General features: G+C 35.1%; 1 protein-coding gene across 1 annotated transcript in view; it reads right to left on the bottom strand.

The window, feature by feature from the left end:
• Positions 1–2,346: 2,346 nt before the first annotated feature.
• The window catches only part of LOC128998182 (NPC intracellular cholesterol transporter 1-like), a 51,632-nt gene continuing 28,818 nt past the window's right edge, over positions 2,347–25,160 (bottom strand). Inside the window, exons 10-17 of the mRNA XM_054424197.1 lie at positions 24,813–25,061; positions 24,202–24,338; positions 22,091–22,269; positions 19,739–19,881; positions 18,254–18,415; positions 13,568–13,693; positions 9,595–9,861; positions 2,347–7,244 (exon numbers count right to left, since the gene is read on the bottom strand). Of these exons, the coding sequence (XP_054280172.1) occupies positions 7,011–7,244; positions 9,595–9,861; positions 13,568–13,693; positions 18,254–18,415; positions 19,739–19,881; positions 22,091–22,269; positions 24,202–24,338; positions 24,813–25,061 (1,497 nt within the window). The 3' untranslated portion in view covers positions 2,347–7,010. The remainder of the gene's footprint in view (positions 7,245–9,594; positions 9,862–13,567; positions 13,694–18,253; positions 18,416–19,738; positions 19,882–22,090; positions 22,270–24,201; positions 24,339–24,812; positions 25,062–25,160) is intronic.

Below are 25,160 nucleotides of genomic sequence, written 5' to 3'. Positions count from 1 at the left end.
ATTGTGTGAATATTTTACATGTGTTACTTAATATATATGAGGTGGTTCTCCCATGGACAGTTATAACAGTGATTCTAGAGTAGGTTGTTTTATGGGTGACTTTGCAAATTTAAACATTTTTTTCGTGGAAAACTAATTTTGGGCTTCATAAAAACACAATTCAAAATGGAATATTCTTACTGCTGATAAATTTAAAATGTTTAAATATGATTTAATGTTTATAAAAGCGTGCAAGAAGAATTGTGCTACTTTGTCTGTATATTACGTCTAGGATTGTCCTTACGTCTTCAGTGCAAAAGAAGGAAAAATATTGTATGTTTGTTGCTTCCATTGTCATATGAACTATCCTGTAAAAAGATTGCTTTATTTTATAAAAAGTAATTGCAAATCGAAGCTTCTCGAAGGAAGCCTAATTTTTTTAACTCATCCGTAATGGTTCATAGAACTGCCTACGTGGTTTGGCAGACATCTTGGGTTGAAAAACCAATCTATTTTGGACTAAAACCTTAAATAAAGACTTGTAAAAAAGTGTTAACAGTAAATTTTAAATTAAAGCGTATATAAAACTAAAAATAAAAAATAAAACAGCTGGCCCAAAATTGAACGCAACATGTTTTGTTTTCTTTAAACAAGCACAAACACCCACAAGAAAAAAATGTAGTCTAAAATACTTTTTTCCTGATAACAGAGAAATTATAAGTATCAGGTAGGGTATTGTATCTTGTACAGAAATTAAATGGAAATCGTCAAAATTCTTGTCGTTCCCATAAAGTCACACACTAATGCAGCTATTAACCATAGCTCAATTTCTGTCGCTTTTGTCCTGTTTAAAATATGGGGACTTCTAAAAGAAGTGATGATTATTTCACCTATAAATAACACCACATTTCAAAAATTACCATGATTTAAGGTAAAACAATGAATACAGAACCTTGTAAGAAGCGAAATCGCCATATTAAAAGAAGGGTTGCTACGTTGATTGATTCATGTAGGAATCGCTAGCGTTGCCAGTCAAGCCTTCATGAACTACCGCTGGCGGAAAACTTCGTAGCGTCGCCTCTTTTAATATGGCGGTTTCGCTTCTTATAAGGTTCTGTATTCATTAGTTAAAGGTATGGACCTCTGCTTAACCATAGTCAGCTTCTGTATTTGAACTGTCAACATTTATTTTGAACAAACTTGACTGTGCTCCTTGAAAAGTCTTAAAACTTTTGTAATTGTCAATAGACACCTTGTTACTAGCAATAAAATGTGTTAAGTAATTTTCTGATGTTTGTGTTTAGACCTCTCTCCCTCCTCTGAACTCCCAATCATTGTAGGTTCTCAATGCAGGAATACACATTTATACAGTAAATAGTTTGATGGATCAATGATTTTAGCGATATCCCATATAGGGAATAAGTTATTACCGTAGGTCTCATTGTGATTCTCACACCTGGGACCTGTTTACTTTTTCGTTTTGATGTCCCCAGAGGCCAGAAGCAATATAATACAATAAAATACTTACATTGATGATTAGAAAATAGCATATTTGATTACTAAAATCGAAAGTAGCATTTTCTTATGCATATTCAAGTTTTATGTGTGAGGCAAAGCCGAAACGAAAATAGAATGTTAACACAAAAACAACATGTTAAGTTGTAGTATCAATATTCAAAAGGCTGTGAAACGCTGCACCAGCTGATTGTAGTCGTAGTATCTTTAAGTGTTGCCAAATTATTTAGTGTAGGTACACGTATTACGTGCCTAATAAAAGCATGTTTTGTGTTGTTTAGTTGAAAAACTGGAGTGCAGAAAAAAAAAATAAACAAGGAGCAGCAAAAATAAGTAAATGAAGCAAATAGCTACTTTGTGTGCTAAAACCATTGCAAGGAAGCCTGCTTTGTTAGGTAACTGTAGAAGAAATAAATTGTAAAAAAAACACTAACGTGTGTAGTGGCCAAATGGAGAACTGATTAAGAGCAATGGAAAATGAGCTGATCGTGTTTGCCTTGCTTTAAATTAGAGCTTGGAAAACAATTACTTTCTTTGATATCAGCTGTAATAAAGAATAGCCACTTTCTGTATAGAGAGATAAAAACAATATATTTTTCTTATATTTTGTTTACAAAATAGGTACCAAAACAATCAAATATACTTTTTCGTATGCAACAGTAGCTCGGTTAAACCACAACTTGGTTGGATTGAGCTTCGATAACCACATTTCTACTGTTTATTTGTAAACAGCTTAATGTGAAAAATAGTTCTGTAATTACTTTTTGAATTAAAATTATAGGTAACCATAAGTCATTGTAAAGTGTTAAGTTTTACAATCTTCAGGTTGTAAGCTAATAAGAAAACAAAAAATAATTTGTAAAAATATATATTTATTAAAACTCATAGGTACAACAATTTCAATATTCAACAGAAAGATAAATGTATTTCTAAATTAATATTGGCAAGAAAGGTAATATTTTCATTTTAGTTTTGAGTGTTTATTTGTTTTGGACTATCTAACAGTAACATGAGCAGCTATACTGCCATACATATCTGAAAACATCTCTAATTGTATTTAGATTTACTCATATATTGTTGGGTAGGCCATAACAAAATAATTTTAGGAACTATTAATTAACAAGTGGTGGTTATTTTATGAAAAAATATAAGTAAATATTTAAATATCCGATACAACATACTATGTATTGGTGGGCTACGTAACTATTTCTATAGTATACATTTCAGAACTTAATATTAGAGAACTATATGTCACACTTAAAACATACCTAACAAAAAGCAAAACATTGATAAAATCATAGTCATCAATAATTTTAGCCTCTGTATTGCTTATACAGGGTGGCTGATATTTAACTTGCGCCACCCATTAACTTTTCAACCATTTGAGATATTTAAAATTGGTTTGCAGCAACCTTCTTGGATATGATGGTTAGTTTTCAAAATTTTGCCCTTAGGGGTAGTGGCGGCAGGGGATAGCTCCAAATTTTCAAATGGCAAGTATGATCGAGTTTGGGATAATTTTACAGGTCTTGACAAAACAAAGAGAATAGAAATCTGACAACTAATAACAAAGTGACAGCTACAAATTATTAAGGCAATGACTATTAAAAGTAATTTTTAACTGCCATTATGTTATTAGTGGTCCGATTTATTTTTTCTTTATGATAATTGTTTAGTTTTTTAAAATGATACCAAACTCGACCATACTTTCTATTTGAAAATTTTGAGCTACCCCCCACCACCACTACCCCTAAGGGAAAAATTTTCAAAATTGAACACAATTATTGTAGCCCCTTGTTTCAAATATCTCAAATAGTTAAAAAGTTCAGGGGGGTGAAAGTTACTTTTTAGCCACAATGTATATAATTGCTATTGTAAGGCTTTACCTTAGCAATACTAAGGCAAGCCCTTTGCAAATCATAGTCTTTATTCTTTAACAAATAAATGGGTATTTTTTGCTTCTAGACAAAATATTTAAAGTTCTTCTCGTGGTATTATTTGTGGGTAAGTCATGGTCATGTCATGGTGTGATTAGTATTAATATTTACAGAGAGTTTTATAGGACAAAGTGAGATCGTTTATAAAGGAACATCACTGAAATTTCTAACACTTTGGACAAAAGGGAAACATAAAACTGATATAAACATAACAGCAACTGTGTTGAAATTAGTCTGTGAGTGTCGAAAACTATACTTTTAGTAAAAGAAGTTAATTGTATTATTATAAAAAAATACTATTTTTATGAATGATAAAAAGTAATTTTAAGCTTAACAAATTGTATATGTAGTTATTGAAGTTTATATTTAAGTTTTGTGGCTCCCAAAATTCTAGAAAGACTTAATATTACAACATACTAGGGGTGAGCGAGTACTTGAACTTCAAGGTTTTTGTTAGAGCTTTCCATTATTTGGCTCGGCTCGAGGCATTTTGAAAAAGCTCAAAGTTAGAGACAAGCTTTTATTGAAACTAAGTAAAAATACATTTAATTTGTGTCATAATTAAAAACAACGCTATCATGATCCTACTTTGTTCATGCATTCGTTTTTCCTCAAAGCAAATGTTGTTGAGACAAGTCATGTATTCGCACACCCCTACAATTTACAATACAAATAAAGTACATTCCTTATTAAAAAAAAACCTTTGAATATGGTTGCACTTCCATGAAGAAGATAGTACACTGCACTAACGACTTAATGCATTAGTGACCGAAAAATCTATTATTTTAATGAGTTATATGGCAATTGTTTATAAATCACTCTTGGATAATCCTTTAATACTCTTTTGTAATAATAAAATGTAGTTTGACTCTGTTATAATACTTGATGTTTGTACAATAAAGTAATATTATATGATAAAACACGAGTACAACATTGAGTATTGTGTATAACATGAGATACATAAGTTAGCCTATGTTTACGACTTTACGAGTACATTGACAAATATTGTACAATACAATATTTAAAATAAAAAAGTAGGGATTAACTTACAGAAAAAAACCTTATAGTACTTATAATAATGTTGTGACAGTGACCAATGTTTATGTGAATCTGTTTGAAGACATAAACTAGTTACTTATTTGTACAAATTGTGTGCATAGTGGCACTTTTTAAAACCACCAACTCTATAGAGTTTACAAAAGACAGTTTAAACTCGAGTAGCATATTTTATTTTGTTTAAGGTTTTGGTACAGGATGTGACAACTGTTCAGTGTGACAACTGAAAAATAATCATGTAAGGTACTCAAAAATGTGCTTACAACAGTGAGTTTAGCATTTCTGTGGTGATGGGATAGAAACAATGTTATTGCTAACCTAAACATTTGGCAAACAAAAAACACTCCATTTAAATATTCATTGAAATAATCATCTTTATGAATTAAAAATAACTATATTTCTAAACAAAAACATAATATTTTATAATTATTTATAACACTTTACATGCAAGCATTAGGTTAATTTTATCTAACACAGTGCAGCCCATTTGCTGTTGATTGTAATTGAATCAAAAAAACTAAACCTAAATTTTGCTTTCTACAGTTGTCAGTTCAGGAAAAGAAATTCGCCACTACTTTTCCTCGCTCCTGCAAATTGCGAGGATAGTGAGGAAAGTAACATTTTGAAAAATCAGCTGTTTTGCAAACTAATTCTAGCAAGCAAAATGTCCCTCATGCTCTGCCATCAAAACTCTGATAACTTACTGTTGACAAATGTATTTTTGAAACATTCTTAAATGTTTTGTTTATGTTAAAAATACCATGTGAATTTGTTATGCCTTTCAAATAGTAAAAACAAACTGACAAATAACAAAATAAAATAATAAAATTGTCATTAAAGGGGAAACAATCTCCTTTATCAAGTGGAAACATGCCCTTTTAAGAACCCTAAGGCAATAAAAACAGTGATGTAGTGGGACAGGAATCTTTGTAAGCAAAGTATTTTGCAGCAATCTTGGTCACTTGGTGACCATCCCCAAACTAGAAAATGTACGACTACATCACTGAATAAAAACGTGTGTTCAATTCTATCATTATTTACATATTGCTTACAAACAGATTTTAAAATACAAAGGATCACACTATGCTATGAACTAGGAACTATTGGCTAGAACACTAAACACTGTTGGAGTATTTTATTCATGAGGGGTTAATTTTAAATAGGCAAGGAGAATTGGCTAACTCTACATATTATGTACGAGGGCGGATTTTTAAATAAGGGTAGTTTTTGCATATAAATCCGTAATTAGCTTGTACATCACATTGAGTCTCCTCGCCACTTACTGCCATCATTTGAGAATAGAATGACACCTTTTGCAGCTCTGCAGCTGACATGTACGTAGTGTGTTTTTAAACTACAGAATTTTCCGCAGTGTGTGAGAAATAGTCAGTAATACATTTAACATACAAGAAACATATCCATGAAGATGAAACATATTGATGCTAACATTCATTGCCAGATGACTGAAGGCGTGGCCCTAATGCAATAAGTGAGGGTAAAGAGTGGAAATGGGTTATGGATGGAGTATACAAATGGCTGTGAAATCCTTTTTCCTTTGTGGTCTTTGTGAGAAATCTGTGTACCCAAACCTCCAAAAACATGATTCCTTCCGCAATTAACATTTTCAAACTCCCTAGCCTATTTCCTCACTTACCCCACTATCATTGCAATAGAGTTATAAACTTCAGACATCTGGAGATGAATGTCAGCATTGGATATGTTTCTTGTAGTCAAAAGCGTATTACTGACCTAATCTCGCATGTGGAAGGAGATTCAGTAATAAAAAATAATAAAAACACAGACCAAAGCGTACACATTAGCTACAGACCTGCAAATGGTGTCATTTTGTTCATGAATGATGCCATTAAGTGGCGAGAAGCTTCATTGCAAAGTACAAGCGCATTACGGATTTATATGCAAAAACGGCCCTTACTTTAAAAACACTTAAAACAGGTTGTTACTTTTTAAACAGTTATGTATACAAATTGGGAAAATGTGTTGGGTTGGAGAGGACAGGAGACTTCATCTGGTTTTACAAGATTGTGAATTTGTTTAAAAATATTATATTGATAGCATTATTTGAGTAGGCAAAGTTTGCAGGCCTTACAACAAAGGCACTAAAACAAGGCACTATTCAAACAAAAGAGTATTTCTAAAAAACAGGTTAGCTTGAAATAAATCTGACATAGGGTTAAACACCTTTCTTTGAAGTTCATTCATTTTTATAGTTGGGATATTATTGCTATCCTCTTTATATTTTAGGGTTTGAACTCAACTGTTGTTATGTTGGACTAAACTAAATTTGTTTGGCCATTTTGCCAAAAACTCGTATGTAGCTTTAAATTGCTGATTATTGATTATAGTGGGATATTTATACAAATGATTTAAACACTGGACAAACATGAACAGAAACAAAATATTCTAACCTTAAAGTAAAAAAAAGATAATGTAAAAAAAAATTGCTCTTGAGAAAACTCTCTAAATACATATTTATTATCGTTGAGCCAACATATCACATAGGTACTAGTAAGAACACTTGTTATTTTTATTGCTATCCTTAACAACTTCTGTTGTATTTTTATCACCATTAAGACAGACCATTTCTTCTTCCTTATCAACTGAATGCCTCTCGTCATCATTCACAGGCAAGCCATGTTCTAGGAGGGATCTGTGAGCGTCTGGACCAACCAAGCTTAGGATAACAGGAAGAAATACGATGCCGTGAAACAACCCAATCGTCACCACCAGGAAAAATATCTGTTGATAAAATATAAACATTACTAAACAGAATATTTTCATTTGTGTGGGTAATGCTATACAGGGTGTATATAAAGTCCCGCACAGGCTTAATATTTTCTTAACGACAACAGATACATCAATAAGATTTGATACATCAACACCACACCTAAAAATCTACTTTTTTAAGGAACTATAGGTGTGGTGTTGATGTACCAAATCTTATTGATTTATCTGTTGTCATTTAGAAAATATTAAGCCCGTGCGGGACTTTATATACACCCTATATAGTAAAAATCCTATTATCCAAAGCGATGGGGACTGTACCACATTCGGATGGTACAAAATTTGGATGGTTGAACCTTTACCCAAAATCTAGGCATTTTATAGAAAATAAGCTGAGTAGAAAGGAGAGTTAGAAGTTATACAATTTTTAATATAAGAACATCACCGAACGTTGAAGCGTTGAAAACGACTACAGTCTGTGAAATTTCTAAATTCATAACTTAAAAACTGTTAGAGATAATATTTTTAACTTGGTATAGGTTATTAAGATGGTCAAATAAACAATTTTCACTGACATTTGCTGATTGTTTAAGGATCCATTTTATAATTTTTTTTTAATGTATTACTATAGACTCTCGTATTTGTTTAAATCAAATTAGGGGTTTCCTTTCTAATATTCAATTTATAAAGGTGTTTGTCTTTTTTAATTTCTAGTAGATGTAGGTAATAGCATAGAACAAATTTTAAATACTTTGTATATTGCCTAACAATGGTTTACAAGAACTCTTCCCCCGATCACAGATCAACAGTCTATCCGGGGGAATAATTCCATGTAATATATTGTTCTATTATTGTACTGTTTAATTTTTGGAATAAAAGTATTTTGATTTGATTTGATCTGCCCAACCTGTAAAAATGGCTTAAAAGAGCAAACAAATTTTTATTAGACTTTTAGACCATCGGATGCCTGAATAGCGGGCTTTTAATGTACTACATTTTCAAGGCATAGGAAACTTCATTGTCAAATCTCTGTCATATACTCTATTGAAGCCGTATCAGCCTGCCCGTGGCATCCTTCATTTCATTTTTTGGGACAAACCTGACTAGCTTCTTCCTTATTCTACCCCATTTTACAACTAAAAATCGTAATATTTCTGCTATTTCTTATTCAATCTTATTCTCCCCATGTTTTTTGAACACCCTATATACAGGGTGATTGATATAAAGTGTGCGAGCTGTTTTATTCAAAAGTTATAAGATATATCAAAAAATGTTAAATTGTAACTGCCTTGGATTTTTTCTTTAAAAAATTTAAGTGAAGTTGAAAAAATAATTTTAGCTGCCATTTTTCCAATATGGCCGCCAACTTTGATTTTTCTTAGAAGACCCTATATTTTATGATTTTTTTTTAGAGAGTAAATGCCATTTAAAACGTTTTAACTGTTGGCACTTTTTCTCTAAAGCTACTAATTGAGGAGTTACAGCGTTTTACAACTAAGAAAAAATGACTTGCGGTGTACATTCTACATCATGTAGCTCCTAAACGAGTACGTTTAGAGCAAAAATTCAAAAAGTAAAAAAGTCTTAAAACTGCATCTTGATAAAAAGACTATAACATAAACAGTTTTTCTATTTTCAAATTTCCCTGCCATTTTGGAAAATGGTGGCAATTTTTGAAACAGTGGAATCAATATTTGGTATGTATGTTTTGGTCTTTTAGAATCTAGATGCAATTTACCGTTTTAAAATTGCATTTACTTTCTAAAACAATCAATTTTTTTTAAATGAAAAATCCAAGGCAGTTACAATTGAACATTTTGTTATATCTCTTATAACTTTCGAATAAAATAGCTGGCACACTTGTATCAATCATCCTGTATATATATAAATAATATTTGGGTAAATAAATTAGCCTATATAAAGTGGATATTTATCAACAAATTAAACAGAAATCTGTAGATCAAAGACTCCTTGATATAATGTTTCAAATTTCATGCTTCTATCATTAACCATAACAATAATACAGTAAATCTTTATTGTCATTCAGTAAAACATAAATTACAATAAACAAGGTTTGTTACATGACATGTTTTGTTACATTTGTTATATACAGTATTAAATACAGAAAATGTAAAATAAAATAAAATGAATCCTAAAAGGATATAACATCAGTAATTAATAATAATGAAAAATTTAAATTAACAGGAAAAAACCATACAGTACCATAAAAACGTTATGGCATATTAACTAAACCACTACAATTTACAGAAAATTAATTGCTGCCGCTGGCTCTGACGGGCGGAATTAAAGTGATTCCTAAATGGGTTAAACATTGTAGATATAGCTAAGTATACTTAGAACAAACCTTAAAGAACGCCTGGAATATGTAGGCATCAGATAGAGAGAGCATGGATAGTGCAAGGAGCGTGGACAGTCCACCGTTGAGTACTGCTGCACCAATGGTGTTGACTGAGTGTAGCGCTCGTTGGTGACGAGAACCTTGAGCGTAAAGGAACGTCTGTCCTACGTGAGCTGCGTAATCAATACACAGTCCCACACCCAACACTAGGGCTATACAAGACACTATGTCCACAGTTAGGCCCCAGTAGAACATCATTCCACAAATGTCTACCTGAAAACATGAACAACACTGAGAACACTGATGTGTGTTATTACCTGTTTGTCTTGTTACTTAAAGTTACATTGCCTCCAAAGCTGTACCTGACTGCTAAAAATAAGGTACAGACTGGTAAAAATATACAGATTAGATTACTGACCTATGTCTTAGCATTAGCCCAGGACAACTACAGTTTCAGAACTCTTAGCTTCCATCTTTGACTACTGATAGAATACAGATCAGACAAACAACATGGGGGGGGGGGGGTTATAACATGGGCTAGACTTTCCATCCTCATGTTAAAACTGTCACCAGATTTTTTATCAAAATGGGCCTAGTTGAAATGAGCCACAAATGTAAGCGTTGATGTGAATTATTGAATTCTGTTGAATACTCCAGCTTTTTAACCAAGGCACAGATAAACGGACTTATTGCAAGCTTTGACAACACTTCAACTATCTCAGTAATAAAAAATAAAGTAGAAAATAGAAATGTAGTCCATAATGGCATGCAGGCAGATGGTAGGTGGAAAATGGGAGTTACAGCCTAGACTCTTGCATCGGCTGTATGTATCTATTGTCCGGACCCGCCTTGACATACGGTTCGCTTGTTTGGCGGCCTAAGATGGAATCTACTGCAGCTGTCAGAGCTTTAGCAGGAGTTCAGAGGCTTGCTCTTTTAATGATAACTGGGGCAGTAAGTAGCTGTCCTGGAGCAGCTCTAGATTATCTGCTTGATATGCTAACCATCGACATTTTTATCAAGGTGGGTAGCAAGAAAAACAGCCCTACGCCTGAGATGAGAAAAATTATGGACAACCGCAGGTAACAATAAAGGGCTCTCCAAAATTGTTCAGGTGGTACATAGTGATGAGTTGGACCTGCCTTCAGATCACATGTCCAAAAAACACTCCTTTGGAATGCCTTTCAAAGTACTAATACCAGATAGGAAGGATTGGTCTGGCGGAAAAGACCAGTGAAAGTATAAAGTGATATGAAGATAGATATAAAGTGATTTAGAATGCTATACTGATGGTTCTAAGATCAAAAAATTGGGGCTCTGGAGCAGGTGTGCATTGGATAAATGAAGGCACTGGCATTTGTCTTCCCATGGGGGTGTACCCAACTGTTTTTCAAGCGGAGGTCACTGCCATCTTGGTTTGTGCTCAAGAACATCTTAACAAAGAGATTAGAGACAAAACAATTAATATCTATACTGATAGTGAAGCCACCTTAAAAGCACTAAACTCTTACGAATTCAACTCAAGGATCGAGTGGGATTGCCTTGCTTCTGTGTCTGAGTTAGGTAGGAGGAATGATCTCACGCTCTGATGGGTGCCTGGACACTCAAGCATTAAAGGAAATGAAGCCGCAGATAGACTGGCAACTCTGGGACAACAAAGATTGGCCCACAACCCTTCTGTGGCATTTAAAAAAAAAGCGCATGATCTTTGATTGCGTCATGGGTCAGACAAGTGCACCGCAAACGCTGGGTCGATACTCTCCTTCTTTGGGTCAGTAAGGTTACTCTGTTTAGGCCTTCAAAAAAGGTTGCCTCTGACCTCTTGAGACTAGACAGGCAAAGAATTAAATTAATTGCAGAACTGATAACTGGTCACGGGCGATTCAGGAAACATTTACAACAGATGAGCTTATTTGATGGTGAACCGATCTGTAGGCACTGTCATAGGTCAGAGGAGATATCCGATATACCTGCTCTCTGATTGTGACAAGCTCTCTAATGCTAAAAGGATAACTCTTGGCAATGTGGCAAGAGGCAGATATCTTCCTGAGGAGGAACTAATTGGGAAGCTACAGGCTTTCATCGGACGCCTGAACTTGTAAGGACATCAAGAAAACAATTGTCTGGGTTGCGCAATAATTCGATTTTTGGATGAAGTGCTTCATGGTCTCGGCCTGCCCCTGTTAGGTAAGATAAGATAAAATAAGATAACAAATTTATACACTAGCAAACAGTGTGACTGACTTAACTAACCCTCATTCTATTTTAACAGAAGACTAGTAACAGCTGGTCCTTAAAGATAGGATCTTCAGTATCCATAAGTCAACGCTTCCACCATTGAGGCCAGTGCACACAGAGACAGACGGATAGGGGTCTCAATCCCGGTTAGTTTTTGATACCTAGAAATCCCGCGATTTGCGTCTTTCAATCCCGGGATTAACGGGATTGCTACAAGTTACACCCCCATAAACCATATACTTAAAATATTTGCCATGATGACAAGTAACCTTAGTGCGCAAAACTATCCATCACGAATACTAGAAAAATACCGGTATGGATCATAAACATAATCAAATGACGTTTTTGGCCCGAAAGTAAACAAAAGCCCTATACTAATATAGCATTAATTAACATATGGTTTTGTTTACTTTCGGGCCAAAACATCATTTGTTTATGTTTACGATCCATACCGGGTCTTTTCTAGTATTCGTGCTATCCATTATTTCATAAATTGCCCTTTAATGTCATAATTCCTTTCTAAAGAGAACTTTTTTTTCAAGATTCAAGATCTTTATTTGTCATTAAGTAATACAAGTATTACAATAGACAACATTTTTTTTATATATAATACATACAGTTAATTTCCTGTTAGAGTTTTGTTAGAGTTAGTTTTTTCCATGTATCTAATGTTAAAAATACCTCAGCTGTACTTATTTGTTTGTTATTTTTTCAATTTATAACCTCATTAAAATCAGGTGTGATTATTTGTTTGCATTACTGTATTCTGTTTTGTTTATTTCAGCCTAACTTAACCAATCAATAGTTTTATTAATTTGTTAAGACTATACTTATAAAGTCAAACGGGGTGAAGCCAGTGGGGCCTTGGTGAAGCCCGTGGGTAACAGCTAATATGGTATAAGTGAGTCGGTGGCTCAGTCGGTAGCGTCGCGGACTTCGGGCCCAAGGCAGCGATGTCGTGGGTTCGGATCCTGGTCACTGCCGATAACATTTTATCAGTACAGTTCACCTTTGTACTGTACCGGCTCACTCCTTGCTTTGCTGTTAACGATCCACGCACGGGCGCTTAGTCTATGTGGACGGGCAAATGCAAGGTTAAAAGAGGCCGCCAACCTCTTTTTTTTAAAAAAAAAAATAAAAAAAATAAAAAATAAAAAAAGTTGTGATCTATTTAAATTTGACAATTTAATCATCATTAAACTCAATAGGCGAACATAGTGTAAATTTATGTTTCAAGTGTATTAGAAGTATTTAGATTTACCTACTGTAAATATAATTAGGCCTACATACAGTACCGGTATAGGTTATTCTGAGTTTCACTTTTGACATGAAACACAAACAACGCAATTGATGTGATGTGGCAAACATATAACATGGCAATCGGTAATTGAAGTATTATTTTCTTAATAACATTGACGGCCTAAGAATATAAACACACCATTATTATTTTATTTGTGTTATTTATGATTACTTATGTTTAGGGGCCATAACTTTATCTTCGTATTTGGTTTTAAGTGCAATTAATTTTTTTATAATCTTAAATTACGTTTTTCGTACACACGTTAGTACATAAGCAGATGGTCTGTTGTTTGTTTGTACCTTAAATTGTTTTATTCTATTAACATTAAAGCTGCTGTTGCAGTTTTCATGTGGATCTCATAGTGCTGAAGACCTTTTCCACAAACTAAAAAGAGGGTTTAGTTTTTTAAATCAACTAGTAGCCTATTCAATTTAAACTTACCAAAGTCAAGAGAACACAAATAAAGATCCAAAAGCAGGCAGAGATGTTTAGAATCAGGAGAGTTGTTGTTGCCATTACACAGATTACGGAGAGAGTCAAGTTTCTATACAGTTCATGTTGTATAACCTGAAAATCAATAAAAACCTTAGGTTATGTTCAAAGTTTTTTTCATTAATTATTATCACTATGTTTACCTTACGAAGTCATAATTATAAGTGATAGGCGAATATTGGGTCTGATGATGATTGGAGTGTCCAATCAAACCACTTACCATCTTTTTTGTATATTTACTGTCTTGTGAGTAACAGTATAAGCGTAAATATATGTTTTAAATGTTATAAGACGTTTCTTTTATTTACTTTCTGTAAGTTTAATAACACGTACAATGTTGATCAAGAAGTTATCAACAAGATGCCAGTAGGTTTTGGTGTCTGCAACTAAACATTGCCATGACGTCAGAAGGAAAGATGGCGTCTGCTGAGATGCACATAATGTGCCCATTTATTGTGTGTATGGGTTATGTGCAATAACCCATTTGTTTAGTCGTTCAGCAAATTATAAATTACAATAGGCATCGTCACAAGAAATACAATATGCTATATGCATCGAATAAACCAATATGTACAATAACAATGTGAAAAAGTAAAAACTAAAAACACATGGCATGTAGGCCTACATTGAATACATTAGTCCACTCGACAGCCGAAATCTTTACACAACACCTCCAGGTCAGCAGACGACTGATGTCAAACGCTGGGGCTTGTTACTTTGAGCTTATGTTTTTTATATTGATCTCGTTATCATAAAGCCACGTTTACACAGGAGTTAGGAAAACGTGTTTACAACTAATGTTCCTTAAAAAGCAAGAAACACTATTTTTGAACAGAAACATTTAAAAGTTAGAAACAGTGATAGCCTTTTTTTTGGATTACATATCTTCTTTAAATTTTGTTATTATATTTCACTTTGTGTTATGTTCCATAACTTCCATTTACAACAGAAATTTTTTTAAGGTCTAATCAGTAGAACCTTGATGATGAAGCAAAAATGGTTACATAACCTCACCATCCCACGTAAAATAATTACCAAGTAAATTTTGAAATTGTACTTAGCTGGTAACCTAGTTTGTTAAAAATGGATTGTATGTTTAACTATTTCAATCTATAATTGATATGCAGAAGGGTCCCACATTATTGTTTTCAAAACATCACATTTCATTTGAGGAAATTAAAATTGAAGCATCCCAAGGTCATCACACTTGCGCGCAACCATGGCAACTTGTTGAATGCTTGACTGTAGGGAAACCCCAGAAAGAATGGAAGAACAAAGAAAAAAAATAATAACGTTATTATCTTTATACCCTTTTTTAGGAGTGATCTTATTATATATACTTTTATAATGTTTTATAACAATGTTTTATAGTTTTACAAGATAATTGTTTTCAACTACAGGAAGATCAATTTATAATTTAAGTCATGCGTAAATAAAGGTGAATGGGCTAAAAAAAAAATTATGCGCAATATTGTATTTTGATGTAAAATTGCAAATTATAACATTAATTTGAATTCTAATATTTCATCAAGCCCCTAGCATTTCATACACTATCAATGTTAAAAAAACAGGGTTTATTCAAATTATATTTTTATGATTCAAGATTTATACGAGGAAATAGACAATCAAAAGTAAAAATTGGCAAAGATTTTGGGATTTCCCCCCCCCCCAAAAAAAAACCACCGCATCACTATTCTGTGATTGGAATCCCCCTCGCCAGCCCTTTAGGGAAGTGGTGCAAGTCTAAAGACAGTGACACACTATCGATCTTTTCCCCGAACAAGAATTCGATTTTCGAATTCGATTTCGAATTCGATTTCTTGTCACGAGAGCCGAAGCCCCCTGACTACTTACCCGGTACCTATCCTTGAGGACATACCCGGACCCCATGATGTAGGCCGAAGCTTACGCATCAACCTTTAGCACATCATAGGCGGATGACTTAAGGTCATCAGGCTCACCGGCTGCCGAAGCAGTCCCTTCGGAAAGAGGGTTGCCCCTCAATCCTAACCAGGGATACCGGCTACTTGTTTAAGCGTCACTCCATCTGGCTTCCACTAGGTACAAGCCCTAGAGGACCATAATGGAGCGCCCCGACGCATTTAGTGCAAGCAACACTCGGGACCTATCTAATCCCTGACAGGCAGAACCCGCCATCATAGCCGGAAGGAAGGGGACCCCAACCTCCCATTTACACCACTACCCGATCGAGGCCTTACCCAGTTGCTGGGAAACCAGAGATAACCAGAGCGATAGATCCCCGGATACCCCTGGCGGGCTCGGACCCAGCACCCGATCTACTTCGTTTGCCCGTCAGACCCAACATCACTACCAGGCCATCAGGGTTTCCCAAAAGGAGGCAGGTATAGAAGTGGGACCCACCCGGATGAACCTATCCACCAAAGGTGGCGACACCCTTGACTCAATTGAGGTTCCGGGAAGAACCCCCCACACTCAAGATAACCATACCGTCCGTGATCAGAGACAGGGATTGGTTTGCATAAGTGCCTACAAACCGTTGCCCTCACACTGCGGAAAGTTACGTTTCCCTTGAGTGTCCCCATGAGCTACGGGTACTTGCCCGTTTTCACCTCCAGGAAAGGCTACTTCCAAAGTCGAGGATTTGCCACACAGAATGCTGGTCGCACACAACAAGCAAGCCGAAACCCAAAGAACCACAGACACAGGTAGGTTAGAGATTATGATGCACTTCCATCTCTCCTAGAGCTAAACACCCCCCCAATCCTGGATGAGGGAATGTCACTGGGACCCAATGCCCAGTCGTCCATGTCTGTGGCCTACTTGAAATGCCGATTCCAACACCAGACAGTTACCTCCCCTCTGGGGGCTAGCTAGGGTCCGCGTGGTCGCTAGGCCACGTACCCACGCAAGCGTGGGCCCCCTGCGGGTTCCCCGAACAAGACCCTGAACCGAGCAGGGAGAAGGGCCGTCGAAGGGAGCATGTTCGATAGTGTTTCAGGTGTCCGTACACCGATCCAGGCAATAGGCCGAGCAGGGAGACGAGTGCTTTGGAGACGGTTTTTGACGAAAGATCAAAGAAAAGATCGGTCCGATATACGGAGTGATGTACGATAGTGTGTCACGGTATATTTTTGCCCCGTACGCCGTCTTGAGGGCCACACCAAGTGGCTGCCTGCGCTAGCGTTGATTGTTTTAATTTAATATGGCAATTAAACTCTTTAATTGGTAAAATAAATAAATGTTGGGTAATATTTTGCCGTTATGTATATTATGGGCATTTATGTTGTAATTTTGTGGTTTGTTTGGTCAAGGTTGAAAATGTATTTTACAAGTTGAAAAAGTTAAATCAATGATAGCAATAATGTTAAACTTGAATTAAGTAATTGATGTTATACTTAAACTCTTTCAAAATTAATATAAACATAATTATTATTAAAGGCAATTAAAATTATCATTCCGTCATGTTATTTCAAGCTTTATTACTGTTTTATTATTACTGCGCTCTTATTCACACACGCTCTCCATCACTCTCTAAACTCCCTTTTGCCGCGCTCGGTAGAACTTTTTGATCTTGGTCTTGTTCGGGGAAATGTTCGGATTGAAATTTTGCTTAATATTTATCTCCCTTCTCCCTTCTGCCTGCTCAGTTCGGGGTCTTGATTGGGGAAAATATCAATAGTGTGTCACCGGCTTAAATATAGCTTCAAGGTTAAACACACCCCTTCTCTACGCCATACTCAACTCACTGTGGTCTAAGCTCCTTTCGAGGTCATAGCCCAAACCCTCCACTCCCACCCTTCTATAGTTTTGACTTTCTAGTGTTTCTATTCTGCCTTTGAAACATTAACCCTCTAAGTGCTCCGAGACGCACCATTGTTGTAGCTTGAGTGCCGAGCGTCTCGTAACGAGATGGTTGGAATGCACGAGAAATGCAAGCGTCTCGTAGCGAGACGCTCAGAAAATCACTTCATACAGTATCACATTTCAATAAAGCTGGCTACAAATCACACCAAATGTGACAGAAGGGGGTTGGCAACAAGTATTTTGCTCTTTTAAAATTGATCCGAGAAATGTGGTCACCTAATCAAAAACCATTATGTCATAATAGAAGACGGCTTTACACAGCTGGTTCGTGTGTTGAGGTTTCGACTGTTAACGTTCTAGTAAATGTTTGTATACTAGTTGCTTTTGTAATAGAATTGCAGGTTATGATCATGAATCGTTGAAAAATACATTTTAAACCTTAAAAAGTGATAATACCACAACTTATTGGTGTGTTCTACTGATAGTTTTTGGCTTATCACATAAAGTGTACCGGTAACTGGACTAACTTAGGCCAATAGGTGCATGATTTTTATTTGACAGTTTGTATATTTTGTGCATGGCTTCTAACAGTATTCCAATAATATTTCTGATTATAAACATAATAATAACAAAATTAAATTAAATTTATCACACTACAGTTAAATGTAAAATGATATAGTTTTGTCTGTGACAACACAAGTCTTAGAGCACTTTTGTTTCACCCGCTCGAGGCACTCAAAGGGTTAAACTTATAAGTAGAAAAAAGTTTGGAAGAATGTGGATAAAAATTGTTAACAAAGCTCAAAGTAGTAGTAGTTACTATTTTAAAATGAGAAATAAACAAGATACCTCATCTGTTGTCCATGTGGCAAAGGCTTTGGACCAAACTGTCTTGAACCCATCTCCAGACGATATGTTGCTGTTGCGAACCATATCCTTTATTCGGTTCATGGCAGGAATGGCTTCCTCAGGGCCACTGAACAAGCGAAACTTGAAGTCTAGGGTGGAAATCTACAGTATCAAAAGTAAAGATTAATCACACAAGAAACCAATTGACTTCAAATTTATCTCCCACATTGAGTGATCACCCAATATTTTATGTCAATACAATGTTCATATAAAATGTAAATACAGGGTGCGATAAAAAAACAATACTATTTTCTGCAGCGCACTAGGTTCAGCGACAGGTTGTCTAAGAGTGGTGGGGTTAGGCTTGTTGGAAAGCCTACACACTGCCATAATCATATAGTCATAGAGCACTGGTTGCCATCGAGTTGTATTTAAAAAAAGTAATGATTCAGTCATTGCAGCTCAGCGGCAGCTTCTGCGTTAAAAAAAAGCTGACAGGCCATCCAAAGTCAGATCGGACGCCAGACAACCAACATTTTTATAAAGTTCGTGCTGCTGTGAAAAACAGTCCTAGTAGGCCTGCCCGAAAACAAGCGGTTGCTTTGACAAACAAGCGGTCTGACAGGTCGATTACACAAATTTTTAGGTCCGATCTTAATTTGAATTGATCTGCCTAATTTTGTTGATTTTCCATACAGATAATTACGACAGAACCTCTCTATGTCGCCCTTATTGAAAGAATGCTTGGAACCACTGTTCTGTGACTACAAAACACCACTGTTCTGATTCACACTACAAATAATGGCAGTGTTTAGGCCTTCCAACGAGCCTACTCCCACCACCCTCAGACTTAAGTCCAAAAAATGAATTGTCCTGCATTCTAGTAAAAATTTAGAGAACTACAACAAAGTTCACTTTACATAGAACAAAATATCTCACAAATTTTGTGGTCTTGACAAGAGGTACCTTTTTTGGAGAAATAACATAAGGCTGACAAGAGGACCCTTTCGTGAAATGTGATTTTTACGGCATGCTTTGATAAAACAATTATTTAAATGAAAACTAGTTAAGACAAAAATTGGTATTACCTCCAAAGAGGACATTATAAGCTTTCTTTTGATGATACCAAAATTGTTTCTTAAATACAAAAAAGAACTGTTTTTTGCGTATTTGAAATTTTCTAAATAGTTTTTCTCTAAATGAAACTTTTCTATAACAAAATTTCAAAGTACTATAACTCTAACAAAAAAAATTATAAATGCATGGGACTTGCACCAAGTGATTGAGCGTGTTGAGCCCACACTGGCTGGACGGACGTGTGTGAACCCCGATGTAATTTGGCCGGACCCCCTTATTTTTTTTTACTTTAATGATAAATAATGTTCCAATTGTAGCAAAATAATCTAGACTAGGATTATTACAATCCTACTTTGAAGTAGAAAATATATAATGCATGACAACTCATTCTTGCACAGTAATACTTACAGTGACAGGTGGTGCTTTTTCTCCACACTCCAACTTCCCGGAAAATCTAAAGTTTTTCTGGAATTTTCCTCCTTTTGGACTGAATAAGAATTTACCAATCAGAAGACTAAAATCTTCCTCCGAAAGTTCATTGTTGGGGACATCTAAAAACCAGAAATGAAAGTACAAAGTTGAATATGAAACACTTGTTGAGTAGAGTCTTTGTTATCTAAATATGAATCCTTCACATAAGGTTCTGAATGGCAAAATATGTTGTTTTTATGAGTACAATTTTTTAGAAGGGAAAATGTATCACCTATGGGTAGTTTTTATAGCTAGTTTGTGTCTCTGGTGTCATCTTATGAGTGTTACAAAGTCTGAACAAATTTTTTTTATCTTTTGCTGTCCAAAACCTGTTTTAGCGAATTTCCCTATAGGGAAGTAGCTATTACCGTAGGTCTCATGGTAAGACTTAGGCCCGGGACCGATTTACTTTTTCATTTTGATGTCCCCAGAGGCCAAAAACACCACTCGTTCAAGCTCTATGAGTGCAAGAGCGGCGTCGATTGCCTTCAGCCCGTCGGTGTATGATATTTTGGGAGTTATCTAGTCCAGATCATCATCGTCTTTGTTGTCCTTATCGCCGGTTACCATGTCGATGATTTCCATGTCGGTAATCAACATCTTATCATCTTGATTGCACCAATCGTGAATGTCTTCGCTGTCGATTTGATTTTCAACGGGTAACTCATTGGCTAGTTCGAATAGTTCACTCACATTCTCAGATTCTGGCGCTTTTTTTGGTGGTCCATCTATGCGAAATAAATTCTTCCATGACTTTTGAACGGTGGTAGTTTTAACCTCACCCCATGCTGAGGCTATCCATTACGATACATCTTTTAATGTGGCTTTTTTTAAGGCGTCCTTAAGAGTTATTCCTTCGTCTAACTTTGTAATTAACATCTGGAGAAGCCTTCGCCGGTAGTTCCTCTTCATCGCTTCTAGAACCCCTTGGTCTAGCGGTTGTATAAGCGAGATAACATTAGAGGGTAGAAAGATTGCCCTTATATCACCACTGCACAGTTCTTGGGCATCAGGGTGAGATGGCGCATTGTCCAATAGTAGAAGAGCTTTTCTGGGAAGCTTATTTTTTTCAAAAACGCTTCAGTGACAGGTACAAATTCGTTGAAAACCCACTCACTAAATATCAGGCTGTCCATCCACGCACTCTTTTGGTTGCAATATTTTGTTGGCAGGCAGTCGACTTTTATATTTTTAATGGCTCTAGGATATTTAGCCTTTCCAATAAGTGGTCTTCGCTTTAATGAACCAGAAGCATTAGCTGTAGCCAGTATCGTAACCCTCTCCTTGCTTTTTTAAATCCAGGAGCCGCCCTCTCAGATTTTTCTGCCAAGGTTTTTGATGGCAGCATTCGAAAATTAAGGCCCGTTTCATCCGAATTGAAAATTTGATCAGAAGTCAATCCTTCCTTGAACAGAATTTCTTCAATTTTAGTTTGGAATTCTGTGATTTCAGATGTGTCTACTGATTGTTTCTCCCCACTAATATTAAATTACCTTATTCAATACCTCTTCTTCCATTAGTCCAGCCATCCTTCTCTCGCCGTAAATGTTTCCTCCCTCTCCGTCTTTAAAGTTCTTCTTATGATATTCAAGCACCTCAGCCTGTAGCATTGGCCGACTCACAGGACTGTCCATCCCTCGAAGCTGGGAAAACCACAAAAAAGGGCCTCAGACGTCTGCTCGTAGTTACTCTTCTTTAAAGTCTTTCGACTAGTATTACCACCTCCACTCACACTTTTGTTAACATATTTTTTCGATTTCTTCACGTTTTCGTCTCCAATCACCAACTGTCACTTCCCTAACCCCTTATTAAACAAATAAAAATCGCGGCTCCCTGAAGTTGTCTCGATATTGAGACCTTTATTTATATTTGTTATTTTTTAATGACTGGCTCGGTTAACCCGGTAACCCGGAGGCTGGGTTAACCGAGACTCGGATAACCAGGAGTTTACTGTACCAGTCTTTAAAAAGGTGATAAAACGATACATCCACACAGAGGGTGTGCCTCATGGCTCAATACTTGGTCCACTACTATTCTGGGTGTTTTATTTTTATAAATGAATGAATTAAATATGTTAATTTAATTTCCATTAATACTATACAGAAAACAAAATACATACTTTTGAATAAAAAATATAAACTAAGACTAAGAATATAAAAGAACATTTCTCTATTGATTAATTTTATGAAATCAGCAGACATAGGCAAGTGATGTCTGTGTGTCTGCTGGTAGTAGTAATTAAGTAATTAAGTAATTAAGTAATTAATTGTTGTAAATCACTCTACTCACCTTTCTCAAAGTGGTGATTGACGTAACGTCGGAAGTCTTCATACCAAGTGTTGACATCTTTCACCACATCTTTTTGTTTTCGCAAGTTTTTGACAAGTTTGTGAATATTTTTCAATTCAGATGTATAATTCAGTTGACCAAGCAATATAAATGCTTCCTGGCCAGAGTCTGCATAATACCTGGAAGTGTTTGAGTTAGTATAATGTGTAGATTAGTAGATTATACATAGAATTTAATAATTTATATTTACCACAAAGTTTTTAAGAAATGTACAGATTTCTGGGCAGGTCTCGTTAAAATTATCTTCTTGTGAAATTAATAAAATAATATATACTACCTGGCACTATCTTTTACTCATGCTTTTGCCAGGGTGAGAATTAGAGGTGTGCGGATAGTGAAACTGCCGTTCGGATCAGATTTGGGTCGGATAGTTAAGGCTCGGTTCGGATCGGATTGGATAATTAGAGGTTGGATTCGGATATTTTAGGATTCGGATAGATTGACGTTCACGTACTTAATAAATAAATATTAAGGGTGAAGTTATAATTTTCATTTTTATATACATAAACTACAATATGAATTTACAACAGTCTATTTACAACTATGTACACAACTTTTTATATATACACACACATATATATATATATTGTAAACTTGTTCACTTATGAGGGCTACTAATTAATTAATAAATAATATTTAAAATAACATGAGTACCCTATTTTCTTTTTTTTTATATACTCTGTATAGCTCACAAGACTACATCTGAGCCTTAGTATAAAAAAAGGGTACTCATGTTATTTTATATATTATTTATTAATATATATATATATATTAATAATTGAAAATATACTTATTATATACAGGGTGATCAACTCAAGGAGGCCACCATTGGGATATCGGAAACGGTAAGAATTAGAGAAAACTTTAAATGGGGGACATTCCTTTATTTTTTGTGGAAGTTGAAAATATGATTTTAGTTTTTCAAAATTCAGCCGCCATTTTCCAAAATGGCGGCCAACTTTGAAATTTCTTATAGAACACCCTGTATTTTATCATGTTTTCGGATAAAACATGCAATTTAAAAACTTTTTTATTCTTGACATTTTTTCGATAAACCCACTCGTTTAGGAGTTACAGCCTATGGAAAAATGACTTCCGGTGTACATTTTACATCATGTAGCTCCAAAAAAAGTAGGTTTATAGTGAAAATGCGAAGAGAAAATAAGTCAAATAAGTCTTAAAATTGCATCCACATTCCATTAAGACCATAAAATACACAGTTTTCCACTTTTCAAATTTGCCGCCATTTTGGAAAATGGCCGCCATTTTTAAATAATATAATTAATATTTTTAACGAATTTTATGGACTTTTTGGAATGTGGATGCAATTTTAAGACTTATTCGACTTATTTTCTCTTCACATTTTCGCCATAAACCTACTTTTTTTGGAGCTACATGATGTAAAATGTACACCGGAAGTCATTTTTCCATAGGCTGTAACTCCTGAACGAGTGGGTTTATCGAAAAAATGTCTAGAATAAAAAAGTTTTTAAATTGCATGTTCTATCCGAAAAAATGATAAAATACAGGGTGTTCCATAAGAAATTTCAAAGTTGGCCGCCATTTTGGAAAATGGCGGCTGAATTTTGAAAAACTAAAATCATATTTTTAATTGCCACAAAAAATAAAGGAATGTCCCCCATTTAAAGTTTTCTCTAATTCTTACCGTTTCCGATATCCCAATGGTGGCCTCCTTGAGTTGATCACCCTGTATATATATATATATATATATATATATATATATATATATATTGTGTACATAGTTGTAAATAGACTAATGATATGTGGCAACCCTGCATAGTTGACAACAGCCATGACAGCAGCCATTTTGTAATTTGTAAACTCTTCCTCTACACTTGAAAAAGTCCTTCAGGGGACGATATATTGTGTGCACAGTGTTTTTCTACATGTTCTATGGCCTACCTACACTTTGAAGGTAGGTAGGTGCTATCCTCCCTTTTCTACAATTCAAAATCCTGGCCCAGAGCCTTTCCTTGAACAAAACTATATTTTACATAAAATAACTTAATGGATAAAAATACTCTAATTACCTGTCCCTTGCATCTAAGTACTGAACAAGATAGCTGTTGGACGGGAGGAACCATTTGGGATCAAACTGCTGACGAAGACTAAAAACACCATTCATACAGAAACCGCAGAAACAAAATGTCCCAATGATGATCAAGACCTGAGGTAAAAAAACAAATATATTTATACATTCACCATTGAGTATACAATTAACAAGAATAAGACAGAAAGTGGAAATGGGTTTCTTGCACAACATGAACAATCACATCAAGCTTAATAGCGAAAGAGCTTTGTTGTTATCAGGACACATCGAATGAAGGGATTCATTCTTTGCCCATTGCTGAAGGTTTATTCAAACCAAATTATGTCTAGGTCAAGATTGTTTAGTTAAGGATTAAACACATTTTTCAAAAGTATACTGGAATATACCCTACGATAGCAAAAAGTCTCAATTTAACATTGATTTATGTAGTAAAACTTAGTTTATTTCACAGACCAAAAAAATTTACGCTTTGTTATTTGATACCATCATTTAGACATTTGGCTCCATTATTTTAACTAACAGAATATTAGGAGCTAAAACATAAAAATGTTCAACTTTTTTTATTTATAATATAAATTTCAACCTACTTACTTTGAAAGGTTTTGTAAGTACCATTTTTGAATAAATACAATTCATAATAATCATTGAGTAGTGTTTCACACTGGTGTGAGGCTCAGATGTAGTCTTGTGAGTTATACAGAGTATAAAAGGATTTCGTCTTTTTTCTATCCGATGTTCATCCAAAACAAGAAATGCAACAAAAAATGTTGCCTGGTAGATGAATGTAAAGAAGACTCCTGCTGCCGCATACAAGCAAAAAGACTCTAGGGCTGGCAAAATCTGAAAATAACACAGCACATTAGAGCTCATATTGTATTGCGTAAAAGACAAAAAAAAATATAACTGATCTAGAAGCAACTAACCATCAATCTAGAGGTG

This window comes from Macrosteles quadrilineatus, unplaced genomic scaffold, assembly GCF_028750875.1.
Source record: "Macrosteles quadrilineatus isolate MER2022 unplaced genomic scaffold, UCM_ALF_1.0 Scaffold_7__1_contigs__length_78375512, whole genome shotgun sequence".
Lineage (NCBI taxonomy): Eukaryota > Metazoa > Arthropoda > Insecta > Hemiptera > Cicadellidae > Macrosteles > Macrosteles quadrilineatus.
The sequence above is the reverse complement of the archived record's forward strand: the minus strand, read 5'-3'. Positions and strand labels throughout refer to the sequence as shown.